Source organism: Cygnus atratus, chromosome 22 (genome assembly GCF_013377495.2).
Source record: "Cygnus atratus isolate AKBS03 ecotype Queensland, Australia chromosome 22, CAtr_DNAZoo_HiC_assembly, whole genome shotgun sequence".
Classification (NCBI taxonomy): domain Eukaryota; kingdom Metazoa; phylum Chordata; class Aves; order Anseriformes; family Anatidae; genus Cygnus; species Cygnus atratus.
In genome coordinates, this window is record NC_066383.1 from 6,699,083 (window position 1) to 6,724,518 (window position 25,436).

The window sequence follows — 25,436 nt, forward strand, 5'->3', positions numbered from 1 at the left end:
TGTTGCTGTTTGCAGAAGGGGAGCCAAGACATCAGCGCCTAATATCTTCCAGAAGTCCTCCGCTTTAACCCCTAAGGAGCCTCAGGAAGCGAATCGAGAGCCTGTGTGACGCCCTCCCTGTGGCCCTGCCGCGTGCCCCGGGCCGGTGCCGGTTGTTTGTCCTGGCTGCAACTCGTGGCTCGCAGGGAGCGGAGCTCCTGGTGTTGTACGGGGACCTGGTGGTGTGCGCACGTTGCCCTTGTCGTTAACACCCAGCCGGCTACTCCCTAGGTGTTGGAGACTCGCGGCTGCACGTCGGCGCTGCCTGCTGGGTACGTGATCCCTTCCGAGCTGGGCTAGGGCACTCCTCTCGCTGGAGGTCTCTAGAGCTGAGCGGTGAACTTGGCATTATACGTGCTGCTTAAAAACATCCCAAACCAAATCTTCATTATGTTTCTTAACACTTCATGCACGCCATCTAATAGCTCTTTACTTCTGAGCTTTTGCTTTTTAATAACCCAAATCACTTGCATTCAGATCCGAGGCTCATTTTCTTCAGCCGTGTATCTGAAATTTACTCCTTTTCCTTCTCATTTGTGTCTTTGGGTCTTCACCGAGGCAGAGCGAAATGGTGGTCCAGGGTAATTTTCAGTAACTTTTAAAACCCGCTTGCTCCAATATCCTCTCGGTTCCTAATATCCTGGAAGCGGAGGCTTCCCGTGGACACTGGAGGCAGGTCTTTCCCTAAAAGCGCGGAAGGTGGCTGTGTCCTGCTCCTCGCCGCCTTGTCTCGAGGAGAGCTCTGCGAGGCAGCAAGCGCGGCTCGGTGACGCAGCAGGCGGAGCGGTGGCCACTGCCGCACGGCATTCTTGATGTGGAGCCTGCTGTGACAGATTTCTTCCTGCATGCGACTACATTTCCAAAACTGTGCTGCTAAGCAACTCCGAGAGCCTAGCGGTGCTCTAACGTGGTGTCAGTGAGTAACAGGCCTCTATGATTTCCTCCAGCTCTGCTGACTGCAGGCAGGAGCGTTAGCAATACGAGGAACACGATAATTACGGGGGATCTTGCAAGCAGGTCTTGACTCTGGCTGCTGAAAGGGGCTGGATATTTTGGTGCGGAGCTGCTTCAGCCATCGCTTGGCTCTGGGCAAAGCAAAACCAAGTCAGTGGTACCACGAGTTCACACTCTTGCTTTTGCAGGATGCTCGTAGCTCAGTGTGATGCGTAGTAACGAGCCTCGCTGATCGGACGTGGTGCTTTTTATTTTCAGCAGCATCGGCTCTTCGGCAGCCACTTCACATTTTAAAAGGGCAATCCCAAAAGACGTCGCAAACCCATGTCTGAGGGGAAGTCAGTTGTGTTCTGCCAGAGCCGGCTGGGGTGCTGCGGACAAACGGGCACTAGGTGTCGGGCAGCCCCACCTGGTCTTTGCTGGGTGTCTGGGCTGCGGTGCAGCCTCGGAGCCGAGCGGCTGGCTGTGCCGCCGGACCCAGCCCGCGTTCGTCGCGCCGGTCGGAAGCAGAGGCCGTGGAGGGAGGGAAGGAGGAAATGGAGGAGGTAAACCCCAAGGGGCTCGTGTGTGAGGTAGTCCAGAAGAAAACGTTCGTGGCCTTAGTCCTAGGTGATGTAGCACACTTCTACGCACGGGTTTTATTCTCCTGTTCCTTCACCGGGGTTTTCAGGGAGATTCTGAGGCAGGGGCAAATTAAGGAAAAGAGGCTGTGCCCGCGTTCAGTGCGAGCTGGTGGTTGGCCTCCGTGCAGTGCCGGGCTGGCTCCTCTGGGGGGGAATTCCTGCAAGTCTCGGAGTCCCCAGCTCCTAACAGCACGCTCGTTCTGATACTCTCAGGAGGGTGTTGTTACGGGCTGCTGGGAGGCACTGGATGGCACTGGTCAGACCGATGCTATACCTGAGCTCACCGTAGTCTCCTCCCTCCCCTCTGCTGTCTCGGGAAATAACGTAGCTCTGCTAGGCCTGGAGCACAAATCCCCTCCGAGGGCAGCTGGGACGGTCCGGGTCTCGCCTGGTGCAGACGGCATTTTGGAGCAGACCTGTAGAGCAGCACCCGCACTTCTTCAGCTTGTCGGAAGGTGTGAAACGGGGGAGATCTAACGTACGTTTGAGGTCGCTGAAACCTGTGTTAAATACAAACGTGGAGCCCTCCAGAGTCACAACGCAGTGCTCAGAACAGCTCCCAGCGGCTGCTGCAGTGCCGAAGGACGCTGCCGTTTCTGCTTAGGCTCCTGCCGGTGGCTGTGTGCTGGGGCCTGGGACTGAACTCTGCTTGTGAAAGGCGTTTCAACTTTCTCCCCAGTAATGGCTTTTCCTCTGATTCCTGCCCGCTCTGTCTCCAGGCAACCTGGCCTCCCGCAGGATCCGTGTCCCCGTGACGTCCTTGCTGCTCTCCCCCTCAGATGCTCAGCTTTTTCCGTCGCTGCTGAGGTGCAGAGCTGAACGCGTGCAAGCTGCTTTTTGTTTCCCCTCCTACGTGCAGAGTGATGTGCACTTCTCTACATGTGTGGGAAATGCAGCAGATAAAGACAAGAACATCCTGTGTTGTCATCTGATTTTTCCCAGACCTTTCCCAGACCTCCTTCTCTTCTCCCTGGTTTAAGCCGAGGTTGGCGCCGTGTGCTGGTGGCCGGCGTTGCGCGGGCATGGCCCCGGCCTGCTTATCTGCTCTGAGACAGAGGTTCAGCTGCTTGGGTGCGTGGTGGGTGAAGGAAGGCTAAGAAAACAGTCTGAATGCGGTGCCCTGAAGTAAAGGATAACCTGTACTGAACGGGGCCCGAGGTGGGCACGTTTCCTCCCAAATCTGGATGCGTTTCTTGACCTCTCGTGCATGCAGGTTGGCCGGAGGCCAAGCTATAGCAGGGGCAGGAGTCCGCCTGGACCCAAACAAAAATGCTGCATTCCTCTCTGCGTGTCACGATGAGAGGATCCAAGCCTTGCCTACGGAGTAGGTCATGCTTACTTAACCAGGATCTGCTTTTTCACGTTGCGTTTGACAAGTTAACCGGTTGAAATCAGTTTAAGCGTACCTCCATTAGGCTCTGCGCTGGCTTAACCGAGCTCAGGCAAAAACTGGTTTTAATTAACAAGTGCAGCCTGCGCACCAAGTGCCAAGATTGCTTTTAATTTGCGCAGAACCCGCGGAGGTAGCTCTGCAGACTGTCAGCAGATCGTAAGGCTGAGCCCTGGCAGCGTGCATGTCTCAGTGCTCCTTCCCCTCTCCAGCAAACCCGCGCGGTGCCTGTGTTGCCGTGGTGGATCCCGCTGGGATTAACGCAGGGCCGCTGCTAACGCTGCGAGCAGGAGCTGCTTTCCCATTACCTGTCTGCCTGCCTTTTACACCTGCAGCCCAGGTTAGATTTGGCCAGATAGCGGCCTCATTTGCAGCTTAATCTTTGCGAACTGATTAAAGCGTGCCCTGGTTTGGGGATCTCGCCTCCTGCAGAAGGCAGGCTCCTGTTAGCTCAGGTGTCCCCAGGCAGCAGCAGGGCGTAAGGAAGTCTGGGCAGAGCTCTAGCCCTGGGGGACCGGCAGGGGTGGGCAGGGGGCCTTCACTTAGCTCTTACCTGAGCCGTGGTTCCCTGTGCTGAAGCTAACTTTAGCAGTGGTTCTTGGATAGTCTGCCTTTCTAGGCCAGCGAAGAAGCAGAACTAAGCCCTGTAAGCAGGCGTTCGGTTTTCCAGGCCCGCCACCTGCGGATGGACGCGTGGACGTGCCTACGTGTAGTAATACCGGCCTTCGGTGTGGGCTGGCATTTGTGGGTGGGGGGTTTGTTTTCTTCCTCAACCAGGAGAAAAAAGAAATTTTCCATACCAGCTCTAATTCATGGCTCTGACTCCGCGAAGTTCTTCCTGCCATCTGTTAAGCACCGTAACAGCTCTGAAAGGCTTCCGAGCCAAACACGAATCACTGGCACAGGTGAGCCTTGGAGCTGGGGTTTTTCCTTCTCCTGTACCAAAGAGTGCTAAAGAAAAAGATGGAGAGATCAGCTGACGTGTAAACATGGTACGATGAGAGCTGAACTTAGAAGCGAGAGGAATTGACTATACCTGCCTTGGTTTTGTTTGAGTTGGTTAGATGTGGCATCTAAAATCCGGTTTGTGAGCGCTTGCTGACTTCTGCTCAATCAAGTGTGGTCCTGCCCTGCAACTGAGGAGGAGAGGGCAGTGGTGTTTGGGATCAGGACATCGAGCATCTGTCTAGGGCTCGGAGAGGGGGGAAAAAGTCTGGAAATGTTGCCGTTACGGGCTGGAGAACTTGAAACTACAGCACGTGGGATTTGCGGAACATCTTCGTGTACTGAGATGGGCTGTTCTTACTGGTGTCGCCTGTTATGTTTCCCTTGCCTTTCTCCAGGATCTTCGTGTCCGTGGTGCTGTCCAACAAGCCTGTGACCCAGCGTGTGTTAGCATGCTCAGCAGCCAGTGAGAGTAACTGGGAGTCTCTTGTTGCCCATTGCTACCCACGGTGACGAAATACGCAGGGAAGCTCTGTAGCACTGCACTGTGCTGCAAGGTAACCGTGACAAGTGAAGGGGAATACAGGTACCGCAGGCCAGCTTTAGCAGGGCAGTCGGCCCTGCTTGTTGCTTGCAGAACCTAATTTCTAACTTGCTGTGGCTGAACGTGCAGGAGTCTGCCCCTCATCCCCTTTATCCTTCAGAACAGGGCAAAAAAAGGGGGATTTGCGTCTGGGATTGAGCCACTGTTTGGCCCTGAGGCTCGTGCTGGGAAGCAGCGTGGTTTGGAGGTCGTGGGCACCCACCAAGAGGAGGACTTGGAGTTTTGGCTGTATGCGGGTAAAGGCTGGGCTCCCAGAGGGCGGTGCAGTTGAGTTTCTCCTGGCTGTGATGGCCCTACAGCGTCTGTGGGCTGTTGTGTGGGCACCGAAGTGATGAGATGTCCGTACCAGGGCTTAGCTCCCGTACCGAGCTGTCGACGTGAATGTTGGTTTTGTGCTTCTGTCATTGAAATCCCAGCCCTGCTCCCCTGGGACACGGAAGGGTCGTAGCGGAGCGCAGCGTTCACACAAGCAGGGTATTAACGGTGCCGCAGGCCTAGAGGATTTGGGCGTATTGACTTTTTGCAGAACACCATCGGTATTTTCTTCACCTTGTGCAGACAAGTCGCTGCATTGATTCTGACGAGGGATGTGGACAAGGTGATAACTTCCTTCCTGAGCAAATGCAACTTCTCGATGCGCATTTTGGTCCACAGTTTCCTGCTTTCAGTTGCCAATATTTGCGTTTATGCCACCTCTAAAAGCCACCAATTTTGCTGCAAAATGGCCTAGTTTTATCTGCAGCATCACCATGAAGTTGGTTCTGCTGGTTGCTAATTCTGAGCTGTGGATGCCTCTTGCCTGCGAGCTTGTCAAGAGAAGTTTTTTCTGCTTTGGTCACAAGCTTGCTAGCGTCAAGCTGCGTAGAATGGCAGTTAGGAGTGCATCTTTTTTTTTTTTTGGACACTTTCTTATGACTAAAATGCCACAAATTACCTATTTGCATATCCAGAGATCGCTCCGAGTGACCCTAACCATACAAGCAGACTTGCGGTGACAGCCTGCCTGACAAACATGTGCCTGTGCCACCAGGCTGTCCGTACGGAAAGCAGAGTTGCTGTGGAGTGACGTACATCAAGCCGAGCTCCTGAACTGGGACGTGACCTACGGTAGCCTAGAGTTCAAGTTTTGTTTATCACACACTTGTGTCCGTATGCTGGTGAGGTGTTTTGACACGCAGCCAGCATGCATTTTGTTTTCTATGTATGCTTGCTCGCTTATCTGGTCTGCAGAGCTCTTCTGAGCGGCCAGCTCCGGCGTGGAGTAAAGGATCCCGACCAGCTGGAGGATCCTGACCTGCTGAAGGATCCCGTTCCCCCTTCCCCACCTTAATGCCGGTCTCTGCTCTTGGACTTCTCCTTCAGGCTCCGCGCAGCTTTGGTATCTGCTTACTGGGGTGCTGGTGACCCCCCCAGCAGCTGCCTAACCCAAGCAGGCTGTGTCGGAGCTCCCCAAGCGCTCCTGGCAGGCGGGAGCAGCTGGAAAGAGAAGTTGTCCTGTTGCTGCCTCTGACAGTCCGTGGTGTCCAGGAGGATGCTAGCCTTAGCACGACGGGCAGCAGAGGGCTTCCGGGCTGGCGCAGCTCGGAATTGTGAGCGTAAAAAGGATTCAGGTGGGTTTTGTCTGAGATGACTCCTCCGCGAGGAGCCTTCCCAGGGCGCAGCGGTGTGAGCAGAGCCCAGTGCCCGCAGCAGGTGCTGTGGGCTGGCGCCATTAGTTGGACGTCACAGCAAGAGCCGTGCCCTGGGTTGCCTGCCCTGCTGAGCCGGGTGCTGTCCCAGAGGACGCCGGCTTCCTTGCATCTCAGTCAGCCTCCTGCGAGCCTATTTATTAGCCCGCAGCCCCACCTCGGTGGCCGCTTTGCCTGCTGCGTGCTGTGCCGTGGAGGGCCGGCTGTGGGAGAGGAACCAAGCCACGTGGGCGTGCTCGTCCACAGCACATCTAGGGAACGTCTGAGGGCTTTCCAGGAGGAATTTGGAACAGGACTCCTCTGAACAATTCTAGGAAATGTTTTTCCTAAAAAAAAAAAAAAAGCTTTATTTTTTTCAATGCAGTCAACTTGTCAGTGCCATCTGTTGGCTCGTTACACAGAGGTGATCAATTGCTGACTTACGGGAACAATTAGCGGCATAAATATTCTTTTATAACTATTACTGGTTAGATTGATCACAGCGTCACAGTATGAGATGAGTGCGTGTTTTTTCCTGAGTTTTAACTTATGCCACTGCAGAAGCAACTGCACTGAACTAGAAGAGGTGGTTTCTTTCTGGAACAGTCCCCGATGCAGGGAAGGTGAGTTAGGTACAGCGGGAGCGGAGCCAGGGTGGCGCGAAGGAGATGTTAGCCCAGGACGGGGTCTCGCGCTTTTTCCTGTGTTCACTGCACTGCAGAAAAAGGAGATGTCCTCTTTTTTCAGGGCTTCCTTCCACTGCCAACAGACCGCTATTTCCTATCCGCTTTCCCTCTTCCACTCTCCAGTCAGTCGGACGTTCGTTCCCAGTAGGTGCTCGGCCTCCCCAGCTCGCTCCGGACGTGGCCGGGACCTCAGGCTGGGGCCCTTCCGCGCGGCGCGCAGCTTAGCAAGCACCGGGCTGGTGTCCGTAAGCTCTGGGTATCGGCCTCGCCGCTACCAGTGAACCCGGTGGAAGATGACCCGATGTGGGAGGGCAGCCGGGGTGAGCTCGGTGCCGTGTTTCTGCCTCTCCTTCTCGGACTCCATCTGTAGCCCAAATGCAGACGGCGTGCTCTGCCGCGTGCGCGCTGCGAGCGCCGGGCTGCCGTTCTTCCCTGCTTACCCTCAGCGCACGGGGGATGTTGCGGGCATACCTGTTCGGTGTGTCCTTAGCGCTGGTTGGTTTTGAGATGTTGAACAAAAGGGCGATGACAAGCGTTCAAAAACGTGTGAGAAGGCCAATTCAAAGGGTCAGAAATAAATACTCCGAATGGGGACTGGATTACGAAGCCTCTGTAATGCCAGAACAAGTTCTGAAGAAGTGTTACACGCAGTTACCTGACGGGGAAGCAGCCGTTCCCCCTGCCACCCTCTGCAGTTGCGTTTCTCTCATACACCAACTGCAGCGGAGGACTCGTGCCGTCTGGGGAGGTGCTGCTGCGCGCTCGCAGCCTGCCCCAGGTCTTCCTCCTGCCGGACGCCTGCCGGGGCACCCAGCCTGTCCTGCCTCCGCCTGCTGTGTCCTCCTGTGCCAGCGTGAATTTGTCTGCCTTGTTGGCAGGACAGGATTGATTCAAGGAAGTGTGTATGAACATTAGGCACACTTCGCTAATAAACAGGATGTCTGTATAAATGTGAAGTCCTCCAAGCAGGCATTATTTCCTGTACCAGGACTTCGGCATCTGTTCAGACACTGACACTTGGCGTGTGCTGTTCAGCCGCTGAATTGGCCTGGTCTGTCTCAGAGGAGCAGCACCAGGCTTCTGGGCTGCCCTGGGCTTTCGGCGTGATGAAGTCAGCCCAGAACAGGGACCAAGTTTGGAGTCTGTGTTTCACTTCCAGTTTTCCCAATTTTTCAAGCCTCTTTAAGGTTTACTTTTTTTATTTTTGTACATAAACCTGCTCCGTGTCCTGGGATGCAGAAAACAGCAGGAGCTTGGAGCGGAAGAGGTTGCTGGAGCTCATGGGGAACACCCGGGAGTTCACATCTGCGAGCATTTTGGGGTGCAGTGAAGCAACTTGCTGTTTTGGTTTGAGATGCAGTTTCTGTCCCTCTTGACTTCCCGTGCGGAGCAGCGAGCCGTGCTGGTGATGTCGGTGACAACGAGGTGTGCTTCGGGGCTCCCGGAGCTTGTGCCTGTCCTGTTACTGAGCTGCCCACTGCTGTGTTCCTGCTAATCCGTGATCGAAACTCCCACTGCTTTTCATTAGGCTTTTACCTGGCATGCGCACACACCTAGCACAGCTCGGGAATCAAACCGACACGGAGCAGCGTCCAGCACAAGTGCACCAGGAAGGGAGAAGTCTGGAAATGGGACGGCCAAGCCAAGCCTTCTGGCTCTGAGCTAGACCTCCGCGCTGACGTGCAGTCAACTCGACCAATTCACCTCCTTTTTACAAACTGCTGTTGTTAGGACCTTAACTTTTCTTCCAAATAGCGTGTTCCTCAGACTGCTAGTGTAAGTTTTAATGGGATCCAAGAAGAAACAAAAAATGAAATGTTTAGAAATGGAGGGAACATTTTGTTAATTGGTAGCAGCGTGTATGCTCCAGACTTGGCATAGATCCTGCTGCCTGTAAGCTTCATTAACTTTTGATAAAAGAATAGTTAATTTTTTCAGACTGTTTTTTATAGTTCTTCATTGTCTAAGAAATTAGATTATGGTTTTCTCTCACTTTTAATTGCAGCCCGACTTGTACTTTCTTTAATGACGTTTAGTCTTGCTCTCTCCCCTCGCTATTTTATGTGGTATTTGCAGGGATGAGGGAGTGCATTCGGGGCTGTTTCTTGGTGCTCCGTGAGGCTACCTGGAAGCAGTTTCTTCTCTACAGACGCCAGCACAGGGCTGTAGTGCTGCTAGTGGGGCCGTGCACGTGAGCTGTCCCAGCTGGAGCAGGAGCCTCTTTGCCTGTCCCCTTCCTGCTGCCTCTGCCACGGAAGCGTCGTGTCCCTCGCGGAGCACCGCAGCTCTCCTGTCTTAAACCTGCCCAAGTGACTGCACCGGGCGTCCCTCCTGGTGGCACAGCACCCCAGTGGACATGCGTGCTGTGCTAAATGTCTGGCGTGTGCTGTCACACGTGGTCAGAGATGCCAAGGCAGGTGCTGGCCGGCTCACCAGCGTGGACCCGGCGTCTCCTTGAGGAAGGCTGGTGGGCAGAGCAGGGATGGGGAAGGCGGGGAGATGGTGCTGGGTTTGGTTCCTGAGGAGCTGGAGCCTCGCCAAGTAAAGGTTACCGGGGCAAAACCTTCACTTGCTGCCAGCCAGGATCCCCCTGGCCTAGGGCAGCGCAGCAGCCGTGGGGCGTCCGAGGAGGGTCAGCCAGGATCCGAGAGCAGGCAGCTCCCCAGCGGGGCGGTCGGGCTGGTCAGGGAGCACCAGCAAAAGGACGCAGAACCCAAAGAAAAGCTGTATGGAGGAACTGGCTAACCACCCCCTTGAACGTTTAGTGCCGGCGCTGTGGAGGGAACTTGCAGCCCTGCTTCGGGGCTGGTTAACCCACGGCAGGGTTATCTTCGTCCTCAGCGGGGCCAAGCTGCCTCGGGCAAGCTGCTGGGCCCCTGCAAGAAGAGCTCTTCCCTGGTAGGGTGCGTTCAGACGGGGCTCGCTTTCCCAGCGGCAGGAAAACCCTCGCTCAGAGCAGGATTCACTGCGGCTGTTTCCCCACGGCCGGGTTTTCGTGAAGTCAGTCTGGCTGAAGCGCCCGGAGCACTGAAGCCAGGCTTCTCTGTGTTGAAATCCTGAATCATCTTTCAAGGGAGTGGGAACATGAGCCAGCTGGGAGACGCAGAAATGGAGAAACTTGGTCTGTTTTGGAAAGCCTTTAAACCGCTCCTTCCCCCTGGAAAAAAGGCGATCCGGAACCTCTGCAACAAACCGAAGGGAGCTGCTCCGCCGGGCCCCGGTGAGCCCCCACCCCTGAAACTCCCTGCGCTCTGCCTGCCGCGGGGCGCTCCGAGGGGATTTCCTACTTCCACCCTCGCGAGGAAGCTCTGAATTTCCTGAAACTGGAGCGCTAGGTGGTTTCCCCAGGCTCCTTCAGGAGACTTTTACCTTTTATATTCTATCCGTCGCTGGAGGCACCTGAACTGAATGAACGCATGTCGAAGGAACTCCTCCAGAAACGCCAGCGCTCCCCTCCTTCGGCTTCTGAGGCTGGATTTTGGGTTGCTCAAGGGCCGCCCATTTGATCTCGAAGCAGGAGCCTTTGTCAGAAGACATCTTCGGGATGGTGCTTGTGTTCATGTGCCACGGACTCGGGCGTTTTGTGCCTCGCAGAGGCTGAAGACACCACCCGTACCGGGTGCCACGCGTGGCAGGGTGCCGTGCAGGATGGCAGCACGGTTCTCTGCGCCCTGCGTTACCGGGGAGAAAAGCAGAGAAATTCGGTTCTTCTGCTTTGTCTGGACTCAGTGACAGCGTTACATTCCGTCAAATTCTCCACATTCCTTGAACTTGGCCAAAAGTGTCAACTCGAGTCACACAATTAAGCTGGGAAATGAGATTTCCTTAGAGCAAATACGCAGCTGGGAAAGGAGTAAGGAACCTAGGAGCACTCCAGACCTGAGGATTTTCATTTAAATATTTGTGCCTGAAAATGACTCATGTCTCTGGGTAGACATCTTGGCTTCGCTCTTTGAGGAAGCTCTTACTTTTGTTTCTTTTAATATTACTGGTCTAAGCTTTACAAAAGCTTGTTCGTACGAGGAAAGTCCTCGGTGAAAAGCGTGCAGCGAGTGTTTTCCAAGCCCCCTCTAGGAAGCTTTCCAGCCGACCCGTGAGCTTTGTCCTTGAACACCATCGCCTGCTGATCGCTGCCGCTCGGCAGAGCTGTTGTGGGGGCTGGCTTTGCCGTTTCACCTTGGGTCTTGGCTCTCGCCCTGCTCCTGCCAGCTCCTCCTAACGCTGAACGCCAGAGCTGGCTGCCTTACAGCTTCTGTTCGTGCTGCAGTAAGCACGCTCCGTGACTTCAAGTCCGAATTATTCCTCTGCTCCAAGCGTTTCAAGTGGAGGAAACGGCCGCTTGCACCTGGTGCCTCTCCGGGGTTCTGCTCTCTTCTGCTTACATGCAGGGCAGTTATCCTCCTGGCAAAAAAAAAATGTTATAAAATGTTTAATTTTCACGCGATTCAGGTTCTTCAGGATCTAAAGATGATCTGAAGGGAACATGCTTCCCCCTCCCCATAGTGCCCTGCCTATTAGAGCACCGTTTGGCTTTGCTCGTGGGCCTTGTCGCAGGGAAGCGTCACGGGCTTTGGTGGCTGCCTGCAGGGCTGACACCAGCTGGCTCAAGGACGTGCGTGGGGCTCCTTCGCCCGGCTCCTGCCGTCATCCCAGGGCTGCAGGGCCTTGGTGCTGCCAGCGGGCGCTCCCGGGGACCCCGTGCTTGTCCCTTTGTGCTCGGGCTTTCCCCTGCCGCCAGCACCCGCGGCCCTTTTGAAGGTCAGGGCTGTTCCCTCGGGCTTTGGGGAGGTTCCAGGTGCATGTGGTGCCGCTCCTGCAGGCTGGCCCAGTCTCACATCCTGCCCTTCGCTAGCAGCGTCTTGTTCCAGAGGGAAAATAGCACTTGGGTACGGGTTTTGATCAGGAGGGACTTCAGGTGTAATTCTTTTTTCGGGTGATGCTTCGGGGCCTCGCGCTCCCGCAGTGAGCGGCCGCTGGCGAGGCAGTTCGGTCAGCACCGTCGCTTCTCGCAGCACGGCTGCTGCGGGGCGTGTGTCAGTGCCTGCAGACGGGGACGGTCTTGCTGGTGGAATCGAGGCTGGAAGAACCTGCGACTTCTTCCCTCCCCTGGCACCCCTTCCTCTCCCTCCGCAAGGAACAGCAGCGCGTGCCGCACCGGCCGTCGGGTACCGGCTGGGGTTTAGTGGCTTCCCCTCCTTCCCCAGCAGTGAGCACGTGCCCCATGCGCACCTTGAGCATGGCGTGCCTCTGTGCAAAGCACTTGTCCTCGTCCCCAGCCAACGCCGGTGTCTGTTAGAGCCGGGCCTTTCTGTAGCCGGGCTCCGAGCTCGTGTCCAACCCTGCTGGCTGTGCCTCAGCAGCGTTCCTCGCCGCAGCGCTGCTTTGCATGCCCTTCCCCGTGTCTTTGCATGATCCTGCGGCCTTCCTTGGCAGAAGCTTTGTAAATCATGCTTCAGGAAAGCAACCAGGGGAACGTGTAAGAGTGGCTCTTTTCCCAGGTATAGCCCAGCCTCCGAACGAGAAAACTTGCTGGTGGCTGTTAATTCAGCCCACGGATCTGGAGCTAGGCTGGCGTGCCACGGCTGCTGTCTTGCGCTGACGTCGGCTGGTGGGGAGGAAGGGACTTAATCCAAGGCTGACACGTGCTTTAGGAGCGGCAGTGCGAATGTTTGCCGAGAGCAGCCTGCCCGCAGCGGCCCCGGCTCTGCAGCACCGGGTGGCTTCCAGGGCTTTCCCCTGCCGCTGGGAGCAGCCTTCTCCCTCGGCCTCCTGCCTGGCGAGGGGTCCCGCGGGCTGGAGCTGCCTCTCCTCCCCGCTATGCCAGGCCTCCTGGAAGAGGTTCCTCCGCTCTTATCTGCGTGCGTTGGGCAAACCTTCACTTATTTGTAGGGACCCGGGGTGCCCGTGAGCCCCGGGGAGGGAGCCTCCAGCCGAGGCGAGGGAGGAATTGGCCGAGGCTGGGACGTCCGGGAGAGCGGCTGACTGGAAGCACTTAGGCTTGTTTAACTGATCTCAGCGTAGTGTTAGAGAGCACTTCTGGTTTAAAATTGTACAAATAAATAGGATTGTTAGATGCCTGCCGTGCACCCAGCCCCTGCCATCGCTGCTGATTTCTCAGCCGTGTCACAGGAAGCGAGGCACTGTGGCTAATGCTGGAGGCCGGGCTCTGGTGCCTTTTCTCCTTCCCAGCCTTCGGTGCCTCCTGTCCCCACCTCCACATCTCTGAGAAGCTCTAACGGCCTCGTCCCTGGAGCTTTTCACAGGTGAGGCTCCTGCAGGCTTGTCCCTTCCTTCCGAGAAACGCCTTGCTCTTGTACTTGGGCTCATAATACACGTCTGGATAATGTAATTTATCAGAAACATCCTAGCTGTCAATTTGCGTGACCCAGCCGAAGTCCATTATAAATCCGTTACGGTTGGATGCGCGGGTTGGTAACGGGAGAGCCTCTGATAGAGGTCTGTAGCAGCTCCTCACCGACGTAACTGAGGAGAAGTAGGAAACGGGTCACCGTAAGAGGACATCTGGGGCTCTCAGCCAGCTCCGTTCCCCTCTGATGCCGACGGGAGATTGGAGCACGGCTGGCGGTGTCTGACTTGGTGTCGGGAGGAATTCGTGGTGGATTCCTTCTGCCCTTTGCTCGAGGGGCTCCCGGGCTTGTGAAGTCTGGGTCCTGGTTCCACTTGCCTCCAAATCTCGGTCACTGAGAGCTGTTCCTGCGCTGTGAGGCTCGCTGGCAAGCTCCCCAGCTGCTCCGTGCCCCTTCGTCGTGCTGAGGAATTGCAGCTTTCAGGCTGCTGGGGCACGTCTTCAGTGGTAAGTTAACACGGCTGCGGCAAGGCTGAACTGGCACGATCTAGGAGACTCGAATAAACTGAACAAACGCTTGGACTTGCTTGCAATATATCCATGAGTTTAGAAATAATTTGCTTTTCAGCACAGCATTGGGTGCCTCTGTGAACAGGCTGTGCTGCGGTAATGGGCAACAGCTTAAATGTCCCGCAGCCTGCTGCAGCACTGCGCCCTTAATGAGGTGCCCACTGCAGGGAAACCACGCTGACAATTAGGAAACAAAGCTTCTTCCTGCCCAATTTACGGCAAGCTGTCTGGATTTGGTAGGCTGCTCGGAGATCCCAGGCTCTCTGAGGCACGGACTACATATTCTGTTCTCCTACAGTGTTTAGCACAGGCGGTTCTTATGTGCAGCATTTGTTTTTAAAAATGCTTTTCTAAATAAGTGATTGGGTAAATAACCTCGTTCTCTTTTTCCTTTCTGCTAGGTTGCTATCAAGATAATTGATAAGACGCAGCTGGATGAGGAGAATCTGAAGAAGATATTCAGAGAAGTTCAGATCATGAAGATGCTTTGCCACCCACATATCATCAGGTTATATCAGGTAGGAGCTTTCTGGTGGCTTTTCCATCCCTCTGCACTGCAGCTGTACACCATGTAGCGGTGTTCTGTAGAATTGTCCCTCCAGTTCTCAAGTCCTTTGTTTTCAAGGTCTCAAAGTGCTTCGATTAGAGGGGGGTGGGCAAAAAGTGTGGCTAATCCTTCTCTCTTCTGGGAGATCACACTTCCGCTGTGGGCTGGCCCCCTGCCATTTGTTTATGGCTATTGTGTGCTTTCCAGTTTCCCAGTTGAAACCGGATGTGGGCTCCCCTTCTCGATTTAAAGGAGAGAGTAAGTCCATCTGCCTGCAGGACCGAAAGCGTGCTGCTCCCTTGCTCTCCGCTCCTTGCGCAATTGCCCTGTGGTTCTGAGGACTTGCTGGGCTGTTCTCTGCTTTCTTGGAAGGTGATCAATAGCAATGGCGCAGCTGCTTTTGTTGTGTTTTTTTTTTAATGTTGTTTGCAGACTTTTTACTTGTTTGGCATTTTCACTCTGCAAACAACATCAAGCAGAATCCACGTATGATGCTTTTTACGCACATTTTTGGTGGTGCCCCTCTGATTGCGTGGTCAAACAGAGCAGCAAGGAAGTTGCAACAGGCCAGAGGCGAGCAGAGTGATGGGGGCAAAGAAATAAAGGAGACCAACACCTTGGTGAAACGCTAAATGCTATTTTGGAAGCTGTTGATGAAAGATTCCCTCCCTGAACCTTCTTGATTCAAGGGCTCACAGTGACTTACAACCAACGAGTGCTTGAGAGCTCTGTACAAACTTCCCTCTGCTTATGATCCCGTTTCTGGAAGCTGGGGGACAAAGGCTCCTTACCAGAGTCCTGCCTGGCGCGTGCAGGACTGCCACCCCACTCGATGCAGCAATACAGCTGCCAGAGGGCTCGCAGTCACGGAATTGGAATGTGAAAACTTGAAATTCGGGGGGAAATATGCTGGGGTTATTTCCTTCTGCAATGTGATACTGACGTATGCGTTTTAAGGGAGAAGTTAAATAACCCTCAGTGGAAGTTGCCATTTCCTAGAATCAGCTCTTGTCTGTTCAAGACCAGGCTGCTTCTGATCTGTGCTTGATAGATGTAAGCAATTGTTTTGACTCCAAAGAGTTAAAATTGAGTTGACGTGAGAAAGGTTAATGTTTACCTCTTCTGGCCAAACAGCCAAAAGTGAGATGCCTACTACAGAATTTCGACATTTTAAGGTACTTAGGGAATGCTTCTTTGCAAACTGATTCCTTCGTGCCTTTTTTCAAAAAAAAAAAATTTTGTTCCATCTAAAGCTTTTGATAGGGTACTGAACAAGTGACAGTAGTGGCTTGGCTTTGCTAAGTTGAGAAAAGAGTTCCTGCTATGGATTGTATTTCATTTGGGTGTTCTCTAAGGGTACTTTCTGTGGCATTTTGTTTTTAAATAAAAAATACTGAAACCTGGAGTTGGGAATTCAGAGTTTTCATCAGGAATTCGAGTTTAAAAACCATGTTTCTTTGAACTTACAGTACTTGAACTGTGTAAGTGAAAAAGGAGAAAAAGGAAATAATAGTCCTAAGAGATTCGGCTTGTCTCAGAACAGCTCTGTGCTATTAAAACAGCAATGACAAAAACCCCAAACCCACCCCCTAGGAGTTCTCTGGACACGTGGCGTGACCGTGCGTGGGAGCAGTACGCCGTGCCCTGGGACATCTGAGCAGAACTGGGGTTTGTCTCCGTTACGCTCCTGTCCGAGCACTCGCAGTAACAGCAGAGCAGCAGTTGAAGCAGCTGCTGCTGCCCAGACCAGCCGTGTGCTTGTAAATGCGAAGCCGACGCGTTTGACTCCTAACTCGTGGTGAGAACAGGCAGCGTAGGGCTCCAAGTAGGGAGCCTCTCTATTGAGGTAATAGTCCATCCCAGCTGAAAGGCAAACTTTCACTTGCCTTTGAAACAGGCACTGACAAAAGCCAAAACAAACCCAAATGTTTCCGTGCTTGTGCAAACAGCCCAGCTGAAATTCACCTGTTGTGCCCGGTACCAGAGGCTCGAGGCCCTGGTAGTGAAGCAATGTGATGTTTTCCCCCTGACAAAGCTGTGAAGCTCGTTAAATAAACAACACAAAGCTTCGAAAAACACTGCCAGCGTGAGCTTGCCCGCAGGCGGATCTTGTAATCCGCTCACAGAACAGCCCTCGGAGCCACCCTTACCAGCGTACAGCCCAGTGGCTGAAGACGGGCATTATGTGCTGCTTCCTTGTCTTTAGCGTATAGTGCCTCGCAATATGCTTTTTTTGCCAGTTCCAGGTGCTAATAGGGATCGTTTGAGACCCCCGGGGTCCTTTTGGGCTGCACGAGCCCCGAGGGCTGGCAGGGCTGCGCTCACCGGCTGCTGGACGCCCTCGAGCCCTGATCTGGGCCCCGCTGCTCTTCTCGCCCGTTCCTCTCTGCCCGGTCTCTTTCCTCCCTTCCTCGGGACGTGGCAGGGCTGTGGGGCTCTTCGCTTAGGGGGTCCCTTCTGAAGCTCAGCCCTTGGATCTCTTCTCGGTTTCTCTCCAGCTCCGTTCTGCCCCGCGTGCCCTCACCAGGTCTCCTCCGAGCCCTTCGCTCCCGCCTCGTCCCTGTTCTCCCTGCCCGTCTGGTGCCTGCACCCGGAGCTCTGCTCTGCCGCAGGAAAGCAGCTGCCCCGCCGCTTATCTTCCTTCCTTCCAAGCACTTTTCTCTCCTGTGCAGTAGATCCACATGGCCCTCTAAAGAAATGACATCTAACCCCTGGCCTTTGCGCGTTGGAGCTCTGCGTCTCCGGAGTCCCGACAGGCTCTTAAAACGTGAGGGGTTGCTACCTGCGGGCTCCCAGAGGCAAAGCTCTAGCTCTGCTTCACTTCTGGTAGGTCTTAGCTCCTTTGGAAGTCGCTTCCCAGTTGAGCGGGTATTCTCTGCTTTGGCAAAAGTGTGTTAGTTGTTTCAGTGCCCGGAAGAGACTGCTTAATGAGAAAGGTGAACTGGTTCGGTGGCCGCAGCCCTGGGAGCTCTCCCGGGCTTCTGGGGCAAGACGAGAGCAGGGAGCAGACACTAAAGGGAAGGGAACCCGAGGAGGAGGAAGGTACAGGTGAAGTGCTGTGTTTAGCTACAGCTTTAGTATTTAAAACTTGCTTTTTGATTCTTACTTTTCCCAGTTCCAATCCCTTTCTCTGCATTGCTCTATAAACCATAGGAAGGTCACGGTTTTGATGTGATGAAAGCAGCTACATGCATTATAGGAGGAATAAAAAAATTCCATTAGTTTGCCTCGTGCAAAAAGAAACAGTCTCCTTACCTGTCACTTTTCTGTCCTTGTGTCCAGGTTATGGAGACGGAGAGGATGATTTATCTAGTGACGGAGTACGCTAGCGGAGGGGAAATATTTGGTAAGTACATTTATTGCATTCTTCAATCAGATAATGTACTTGGTTAACTACAGTAAACTGAAAATAGCTGCCACGCTCTCTTGTTTCAGTTGAGAGATGCCCTTCAGGCTGAGAACTTTCCATTGACAAGAGGGGTAAAGAAATAAATGATACCTGATGGAAAAATAACTTCCATAACCTCTGTTTCTTCTTCAGGTTTCATTGACAGGTGGTGCTGCTCCTCTTTTATGATGACTTTGGGATTAAATATGTTGAAGTAGCAACCAGTTAAATTTTAAAAAACATGGTACTGAGCGCTTTGCTTCACAGCAAGTCCTCTGAAACTTGTCGGCTATAGCTCGAATGTTGGCACGTGTTAGCTTTCAAAAAAAAAGGCTGTCCTGCAGTTCTGTAGTATTTCGTTCTCAAACCCATGTATTTTCTTTTTTTGTTAATCTGATGTTATCTTAGCATATAGTGGATACATCCATTTTAAACTCCATTGTCTGCTAACGAGGTTTTGGCTGAGCTTTCTGACCACAGAAGCTAGTCCTTAAAGGAAAAGCAGTATCTGTGCAGCACAACTGCAAGAATCTAATGGCAGCTCTTTAGTACCTTTGTAGATGGCTGTCGTGCTTCCTTCTCAACATCGGCCGTGTTGTTCAGCTGCTTCTTTGGGAAGGTGACAGCTGAAGGAAGAAGCGAGCAGTGGCTGATGCTTGGGAATTGTGGATTGCCTGGTTAAAAAAACAAAACTGACTTAATCCAGCTGAGTTTTCCAGTTGTTTACTGAAACATTAATCTTGGTGCTGGATGCTGAGCAATTCTGAGGGCTTGTGAAACTCATCTTATGTTGTGCAGCAAGCCATAATTGCAGTAAAGTCATTTGAATGTTTATTAGACACTGCTGGTGGTTATGAGACTTCACTTGTATGTGGATCGCTGCAGAAAAGTATGAATTCCTTTTTACTTTTTCTCCCTCTTTTGTTGAATTTGGCAGAGACAATTCATCTTTTTATAAATCCAGAACTATGTGCAAGCTCATATACAAACTTGGAATGAATTCTCTTGGTTACAAAAATAGCCCTCTACATGATTTGAAGTGAAAATCTAATTGCTTTCTGAAATATTTTATGCCGTAGTAAATTCAGCTCATTAGAATGGCTAATTTCCATTTTAGTGCCCAACATTTTATCCTCGTTCAGAGCTGGGAGCGGATAGCTCAAGCACTGCCAGTTACTCAATGGCCATGATGTTTTTCAGGTCCGTGGCCGGGAGGCTGTGCCCTCCTAGGGTGTTTTTTGCATTTCAGGCACTGCGCGAGGCCCGGCGAGCCCTCGGAGTTAGAGCAGAGAGAGGAAAACCCAAGTTTCAGCTTTTTGTAATCAGGGTTTCCTGAGTAGCCATTAATACTTTGTTCTAACAGAGGAAGCAATTTGCTGGGAGGAAGCAGCAACCCATTTGGGAAACGTTTCCTTGCCGTTGTTGGCATCCCCAGCACTGAAGGACCTCACGTCCTCGTGGTGTCGGCAGAGGTCGCGCTGCAGCGCGGGCTGGCCTCGGGCCTGCTCCTGCTCCTCCGTAGTGTTGCCTGCTGGATGGATGCTGGGGCTTGCTGCTTACTGAGGATAACATTTGCTTGTGTATTTCTTCTCCTCAGTATCTGTGCCTTGTCTGGGAGGCCTGCTGGGAATCGCTGGGCTTGCTGCAGGGGTAGCTGCTGGGCGTGCGTGCAGTGCAGTCACCGACAGGGGAGGGCCAAGTGGTGTCTTTTGGTGAGGGAGGTTTTACTCCGTGTTAAAGTGACTTTAACTCCCGTCAGTACCTCAGACAGGCTTGGAGAGGTACTATGTGCACAACCTGAAGAGCTCTCAAGCTCGGCTCCTCACTGTGTGGCCCACAAACCAGAACAATGTCCCCTTGCACCCTCATGGAGCATCCAAAACTTGCACCAGGGCACGGGTACATGAATAAAAACCTCAAGTTTCCTTGTATTATCTACCCCTATTTCTGGCCACGGGGGGAGTCCTCTGTATTAAACATGCTTGTACTCAGTCGTTCATCCCTTTCTTGGTTGTGTTTCAATGTCTGCACGAGTGCCGAGCTGCAAAAGGGGTGTGTGTGTGTGTGTGTGCGCGCGAGGGGCACGCTGACCACGGCTTTGTGTGTGTTGCACACTGGGTGTAGGGCTGGGTGCCTCCTATAACCTGAGTTACATCATTACAGCGCTGTGAGCCGCAAGTTTGTCTGAGGCAAATCTAAGCTGTTTCCCTCTGAGGCTTTAAGAGCCCGTGGAAGGCGTAAGCTGTCCCTTGCAGCTGTAAATGTTCCCTAGGCAGTAACCAGGATGGAATTTGTAGCCGACGGGACGGCGGCGTCTCTAAATGGCTGCTGTTGCAGTATGCCAGTCAGGGCTGGGTGCTTGCCTTCCTGTCCCTCGTCAGTCTGAGCTTTGCAGGTTTCCTCGGTTAGCACCTGAGGGAGCTTCGCACGTTCCCCAGCTGAATTTCCAGTAAGAGGAAAGCTGTGGCACGGCCGGTAGCTCCTTCGGTGGGCAGGCTGCGCCGTGTCTTTGATTCGCCTGTTACTGGAAACGCTCTGGTAATTCACTGTTTGCATAGCAGTGCGCGGGGATCAGGGAGAAGACTTGTTTTCGCTGGGGACTTAAGCAGCAAAATGTAAACTGTTAGTTCTGTCCCTGCGCATGTTTTGCGTGTGGCTGGGCTGGTGATCTGGCACCATGAACAAATAAATGTCTCCTTCTAAACAGAGGATGCTCTTTGTGCCACATCTCTCGAGTGTCCTTCTTAGTGGAGGTCAAACAACAGTCTGAAAGTGTGTTTAGTTTTTAGCTGCTTACTACGAATACTGTAAATAATCTGCAGTCCCAAATAATTGGCAGACCAAAGCACGGGCGTGTGGCTGGTCAGCAGAAGGGCGCTGTGCTTGGTGGGAGCTGCGACGGGGAGGCAGGCACTGCTGCATCTGCCTCCGGCGTGCCTCAGTGTTCCCTCCCGACAGCTTGGCAGGAGCTTTTCTTGTGACCTGGGCAGACACCAAACAAAACAGCGCCGTCGTGAGAAGGTCGGACTGCTTCTGAGATCGCAAGGTCACCAATTACTCTGCAAATTCGACTTAATCCACCCCACAGCGGAGACGCGAAGCCTAGGTGGCATTTGCTTTCCAGACAGTAAGCAACTAAAAGTGCAGGGAGTCTGTCTAGGGGTTAGAAGTGGAATTTGTGTATCAGCCCTGTCTCTTAGTCAAAAAGCATGCTTTCTTCACCATCGGCTTTAACCACTTTTTTTTTTTTAATGCAGAGTAGTATCAGGCTCTTCATGTGAGTCAGGAGAACAACTGCTGTTTTTAAGGGATGTGAAATAAAATCATGTGTTGCTTGTTGTATGGAAAACACTCCAAGAAGCAACTCCATGCACTCTCAGATCCAGAAGAGCACACTGGCAGAGGCATTTGGTGCACACAGGACCCAGAGGCAAGAATCTGCGCTTCTGGAGGCGGCGTGCTGGGGATCGGCGTGCTGGCTGCCCAGCTGGGTCATCGCCGGAGCCTCTCTGCAGGAGAGGTTTATGCAGACTAAGCTCGCAATAGTTAATTTTGGCATACAGTTGCCCTTGGTGGTATGTGGAGCATTCTGTAGCTTCATTGTTCCTACCCTTCCTCTGGAGCTTGTGCAGAAATGTCAGCCTTCTCCAAGTGCTGCGCCTACGTGCGGGGCGCGGGGACGGGCCTTCGCTCCCCGTCTCTTCGATAAATGTGAAATTTCACTCCTAACCTAAAAGAGTTTTTTGCGGCCTGAGCACGACTAAAGGAAGGGGAAGCAGCGTTTTCTGCCTGAGTGTGTGCCTGAAGGCCGTGGGACCGAGCAGCCCCATCCCTGTGTCCCTGCGAGGCCGGGCCCGGAGCCACGGGGAAGGGGGAGCCGGCGGCAGAGTGAGATCCGCAGCGGGGCCAGGAGCAGAGGGGTTTGGACAGCCCTCCCTGCAGGGCTGTCGATCAGCAGTTCGTGAGAACCCGGCTTGGCTCTTCGCTACGTATCAGTGCTGAAGTAGGAGCGTCGAAGTCTTTTCCTTCCTGGGCTGTGAAGTGTGTCCGAGTGACCCAAATTGTGTACTTCTGTGCTTCTGGAGTGTTTTCAGTTTGTGTCTGAGCCTGGGCTGGGTAAAAGAAGCTTCTGAGAGCCTCGTAGAAACGTGCCTGCTGCAGTAGCTGGATTTGATTTCTTGCCTGCAGGAGGAACTCTTTAAATGTTTTCAGAAACGTTGAGAGATTGGAACTTTGCTCTTGGTTTAAGAGCGCTTACTACATCCGCAGGCTGCGTTCCCAGATTCGAGAGCATTCAAAATGTGAATGACCTCGGCTCGTTCAGGAGCCGGGCTGCTCTCTGTTAATCAGCAGCGATGCTCGCGTTGGAGCGGGCCCTTAGCTCTGCTCATCACTGCCACGGCCCTTCTGAGTGAAAGGTGCATGGCCCTGGGAAGGGCTTAGTGAAACGCGGCGGGACTGGATGAGATAATTCGGGACTGGATGATGTAATTCACTTGCTAGTAATAGCAGAATTTACTAAGAGTTGCATTGGAATTGGTGTTGGGTGCCCTTCCCCAGCCCGGTTCGGATTTGCCCATGGAGTAAGTTTATCCAGTGAATAAAATGTGATTGACAAGTTTTTGGGAAACACCTTCGCTCTGTTGCACAACGTCCGCAGTGAGACGTGGAGGAGCAGGTTGCCGTTCAGTCAGAAGCAGGCAGACCTGCTTTCATGTCTCGGTAATTAGTATTTACTGCGAGTCAATTATGTCGCAGGTATTTTAATTAATGGGTGGCTGGGAAGAATACAGCCACCCGATGAGAAACCTTCAGAAGTGATTTATTTTTATTATTTTCAAGAGCAGATATCTTTATCGAGCCCTCCAGTTTAAATGGAGTTTGTGGAGTGAAACGAATCTCTTCAGCCTATTTCGGGCTGGAAGTTGGCTGAGGTCAGCAGTGACCAATCTGAGGAGCAGTGCTCCCTTGAAGTGGGCGAGGAGATAATGCTGGGCATCCATTCCTTGCGTTTTGTCTTCGGTTTGTTCTGGGAGCATCGTTGCGCTGGGTCGCTGGCTGTGGCCTGGCTTTGGGAAGCTCTTCCCGAGTTTCTCCAGCTCCTGGTCCCACGTGGGGGCCGGGGCGTGTGGTTGCTGCGGGCTCTCCAGAGCACTTCACAGGTTTCTCCTGTTCCTTTTGTAGCAATGTCTTCAACTTCATGAACTTGGAAACCACTATTCCTAGCCATACCTTCTATCGTGCAATATCAGATTTAACCAGATTTGCTTACATGGTAGATAGTAAGAAAGGGCAATAATTGTTTCCTAACTCACTGCCAGTTCCTTTGGCTTGTACACTTTCCCTGGTAGAGTTTGGTCGCCTCTTGTGATGAGGCTCGAGGTGTTTTCGCTTCCTTTCTGACATGTTTTACTGCCTGTCTCCTCCCTGTTTACCTAACTTACCGGCTAGTATGATCAGTGGCTTTTGCAAGTCTGGCGCTTTCATGTTTTAAGTGGATTGATTGAAGTCTGCTTGCTGTTGGATACCTCCCTGTGTGATCTCCGGGTCAGCTGGAGACTCTTTCTGTCCCTGTTTGCAATGGTAGCTTCCAAAGGAAGCCTCTCTGGCCACAGGCCCTGCCTTTGAGTGAGAGCATAACTTCAGCAAAGTACTTCAGAGCATCCAGATTTCCTTACAGAAGTAAGCTCCAGTTTTATACTAAAGAGTATTGAATATTACAAATACACTTTTGCACCAAAACAGTAGCAAATACCCAGAAACTGGGAATACCTGCACATATTTTGAGTGTGTGGGACAATTTTCTTTGTTGCGTTGCAGAAGAAAAAAAATTAAAAAAAAGCTCCTGAAGCTGCTTTGGTACTGAGCTGCAGCGTTATCATGGGAGCCTGTGTGTGTGAGGAGTATTTAGGCTGGCTCTCGCCCAGGGTGCTCCCTGTGGGGTGTGACTAACCGTCTTCCTTCGCTCTGTCCCCCACAGATCACCTGGTGGCCCACGGACGCATGGCGGAGAAGGAAGCTCGGAGAAAGTTCAAACAAATAGTGGCCGCTGTCAACTTCTGCCACTGTCGTAATATCGTTCACAGAGATCTCAAGGCAGAAAACCTACTTCTGGATGCTAACCTCAACATCAAAATAGCAGGTGAGCTAAGACTGGCGGTGTGGGAGGAAGGCAGCTGCTTTCAGAAGTTAATAAATGTAGGCATTGGCTGCTTCCAGGTATTCAGAAAGGAGGAAACGCAGTGCAGCTAAAGGAAGCTTTGGATTTCTGTGTGGCCTGCTGCCCGGAGCTGAAACTGGCAGGTTGTAGCCAGGAGATTTATACCTCCCTTCAAGTAGTGCAAAATAAAACCAAAGGAAAAAAAATGCTGGCTTGGCTTCGTAGGCAAATATGCAGCTATAGATATTGCAGGGTTCCAATACACTGGGTAATGGGCAAGGCAAAGAATAAAGAAATTGGCCTTGTTCTGAGTCCTGCTGCCAGTTCAGGATTTCTTCGAAGCAGGTCAGACCAGGTGAGAGAAAAAGAAGGGAAAACTACAGATGACAATTTTTGGTATATAAGTGAAGGAGGAAAAGCAGTCTTGGAATAATTTCACTATCTTACTCTGACAGGGCAAGAGAATAGCCCCAGTGCTTTCAGTATTTTATTCATCGCAGGGGCAGAAGCTGAAGTTAGTAAAAACCAGGCCCTTTCAGTCTGTTCCCGGTGTTTTGCTGGACAGTAGGTTTCTTCTGCTACTAACTGCCCCTCCAGAGAGCTTGCACCTGGGGCAGTTTGTGTGCTGACCTCCCGCGTCTGCGTGCCTGTGTTCCTCTTGTACATGAGGAACGAGCCTGGGCTGTTGAGCTCTGTGGTATACTACCTAGACTTCGTTTCACTTTGTTGGATTATGTACTACCAGATTGAAACGAGGATTTAATACTGCCCTCGTCATCTCATTTCATGGGCTTTTGCTCTGGAACAGCCAATACCTACCATTTAATTCTGCTATAGCCTAACGCATACCAGAGTGTTTTTTGGAAAGCGCTTTATCTCCTCCCCATCTTAACAGGCTTCTCTGGAGAGCTTGTCAGCTTTTACAAGGGTTTGTAACTTGAATTAAAAAAAGTGCCTAAGACTAACTTGCTGCAAAACTCTTCAGTCTGAGAGCAATGTTAATACCGATGCATTAACTTAAACTCTTCAGGGAGCTTATATCTCAAGATGTACGTATTTATTTCCTGAAAAGTCTTGTTTATATCTATCAGGAGGTTCCTCACCTTCCTTTTTGAACCTCAGATTTTAGCTTATGGAAACTTAAATCATGGTATGGAACACACACACAGTAGTATCTCTCATGATTTTTCCTTTATTACTGTGTGGTTTTTTTTCATCCTCGCTTTGTGAGGAAAGAATGGGAGGGAAGGGAAAGGTGGGAAGGATTTCTATGAATCTTCCCCTGCCCACTTGATAGCCCCGTCCTGCTTTGTTTCGGTGCAGGGACACTAACCTGTGCTTCGCTGTTCTGGGAGCAGAAGCTGAGCAAGAGGTGTGTCGCTGTTAAGTACTTGCGTGGTTTCTAACGTTTCCTATGTTTTAAGCAAAATCTGTGCTGCCTTGCACTGCGAGTGCCTCTCTTGGCCAGCTGACAGCCTGAGAGCGCACGCTTCCCAGGGCTGGGCTGCCTACAGTCGCTGAAGAGAAACACACTGACAGCGTGGAGAAGATGGCTT

General features: G+C 52.5%; 1 protein-coding gene across 4 annotated transcripts in view; it reads left to right on the forward strand.

The window, feature by feature from the left end:
• SIK3 (SIK family kinase 3) overlaps window positions 1-25,436 on the forward strand; it is an 84,966-nt gene that overhangs the window by 30,344 nt on the left and 29,186 nt on the right. For all 4 annotated transcript variants that reach the window (XM_035555579.2, XM_035555577.2, XM_035555578.2 and 1 more), the window contains exons 2-4: window positions 14,187-14,303; window positions 17,615-17,678; window positions 23,701-23,862. In XM_035555579.2, the coding sequence (XP_035411472.1) occupies window positions 14,262-14,303; window positions 17,615-17,678; window positions 23,701-23,862 (268 nt within the window). In that variant the 5' untranslated portion in view covers window positions 14,187-14,261. The remainder of the gene's footprint in view (window positions 1-14,186; window positions 14,304-17,614; window positions 17,679-23,700; window positions 23,863-25,436) is intronic.